We start from the raw sequence: 1,574 nt of genomic DNA on the forward strand, positions 1-1,574 counted from the left end.
AGACTGGACCTAACATCATTGAGACTAAGTCAAAAGGCATTTCCATTGCAAACGCTCTGAGTACCACTGAAAGCATGACTGTGGACAAAATCGAAGCACGAATAGACGACACGGACCAAGAAGTTGGACTACTACAACTAAACGATTTACCATCGACTGAGCAAGAGGAGAAGCACTTGGATGAACAACCGAACGAAAATCTAACGGCAAACATACCGACGATATCGACTGCTTTAGAGCAGACTGGAACTATAAATAATTCTACCAAAGAAGACTCTAAAGAAACCGACTTAAAACGACAATCAAAGTTTGAAGCGGACGAACAAGACGCTATTTTAGCAACTTATACGGAGGGGACTACTACGTATGCGAATTCCGAAAGAGACCTTACCCGATTCGACGGAGACTTGACTTCCAAAATAGATAACAAAATTAGTGAATTGAATTCGGATTCAAATTCGAAAGACGTTATTACAAATTCTACAACTAATGAAGAAACAACACGTTCGAATATAACACTGATAAAACAGGGACCAACAGACAGCAACGATACTCAAGATACTGCGGAAATTACTTATATGGACCTAACAACAGATACACACGGAAATCATGCAGACGACAATTTGACACTTAACGACAACAAAAGAACTACTTTTGAAGCAACGCTACTTTTCAAAATCTTAGACCAAGAACTGAAAACCAAAGAAGAGACTATTTCCCGCACAAACCAGACGGAAACACTCACAAAACCAAATCAAACTGACGAATGTTTAGAGGCTAAGTCACTTTCTTCGAACAGAAACTTCAACACAATTGAAAACCGACAATCTACAACAAATATTAACCAATTTACAGAACTAGAATTAAACGAAGAACCGAAACGTTTAGAGCGACGTGGACCTGATGCTAACAGAAAGTTAATTGTCGTTAAAGTACCGAACTGGCATAATGAGACCAAAAGCAGATTTCACGCAAAGCCAACTAAGAGTGCAAGCTTGAAGAAATCAACTACAGTTACACCATTAGCAAATCTGAACACACGCCCGACTTCGCGACAATTTGAACTCAGACAATATCAAACGCAACCGACATTTTACACGCGCCCACAGAAGGTGGTAGTAAATGGACCCAGCGCAGACCAATACGAAATTGAAATAAACATCCGACAAACGAACAAACAATCATCCTCAGCACTGCCCATAACTGCCTCCACGAATTCTTACACAAACTACTATACATCGTACAAACCCTTCGGCTTTGACAGATATTCACCCAGTTATGTGGGCACGTACCGCTCGAGCACAATACCGCCACACCCTTTTTACCCAAATACACCCGCTGCATCGTTGAATGTTGTACAAACTCGACGTACTAAACCACCGACTGTCATTTACATTAACGAACACGAAGACCGTTATACAACTACCACACGCACGCCTGGAATTTTTCAAAATTTCATAACATTTGCCTCTAGTGATTTCGGAAACAGTAACAAGCCAAAACAACCGAGTCCGCATAGCACGTCAGTACAAAAGGAACGCCCATCTTATGGAGCTGTTGTATCGAGCGTGCAT

The 1,574-nt window shown here is 41.1% G+C and overlaps 1 protein-coding gene across 1 annotated transcript; it reads left to right on the plus strand.

Moving 5' to 3' along the window:
- Positions 1–5: 5 nt before the first annotated feature.
- On the plus strand, positions 6–1,568 carry LOC118732708 (cell wall protein IFF6-like; the record flags this gene model as incomplete). The annotated part of the gene is made up of 1 exon (XM_036461826.1): positions 6–1,568. A coding segment is annotated over one exon (1,563 nt), but the record flags the coding sequence as incomplete, so codon positions are not given.
- Positions 1,569–1,574: the final 6 nt, after the last annotated feature.

The sequence above is a fragment of the Rhagoletis pomonella genome, unplaced genomic scaffold (genome assembly GCF_013731165.1).
Source record: "Rhagoletis pomonella isolate Grant_MI unplaced genomic scaffold, Rhpom_1.0 Rhpom_scaffold_25605, whole genome shotgun sequence".
Classification (NCBI taxonomy): domain Eukaryota; kingdom Metazoa; phylum Arthropoda; class Insecta; order Diptera; family Tephritidae; genus Rhagoletis; species Rhagoletis pomonella.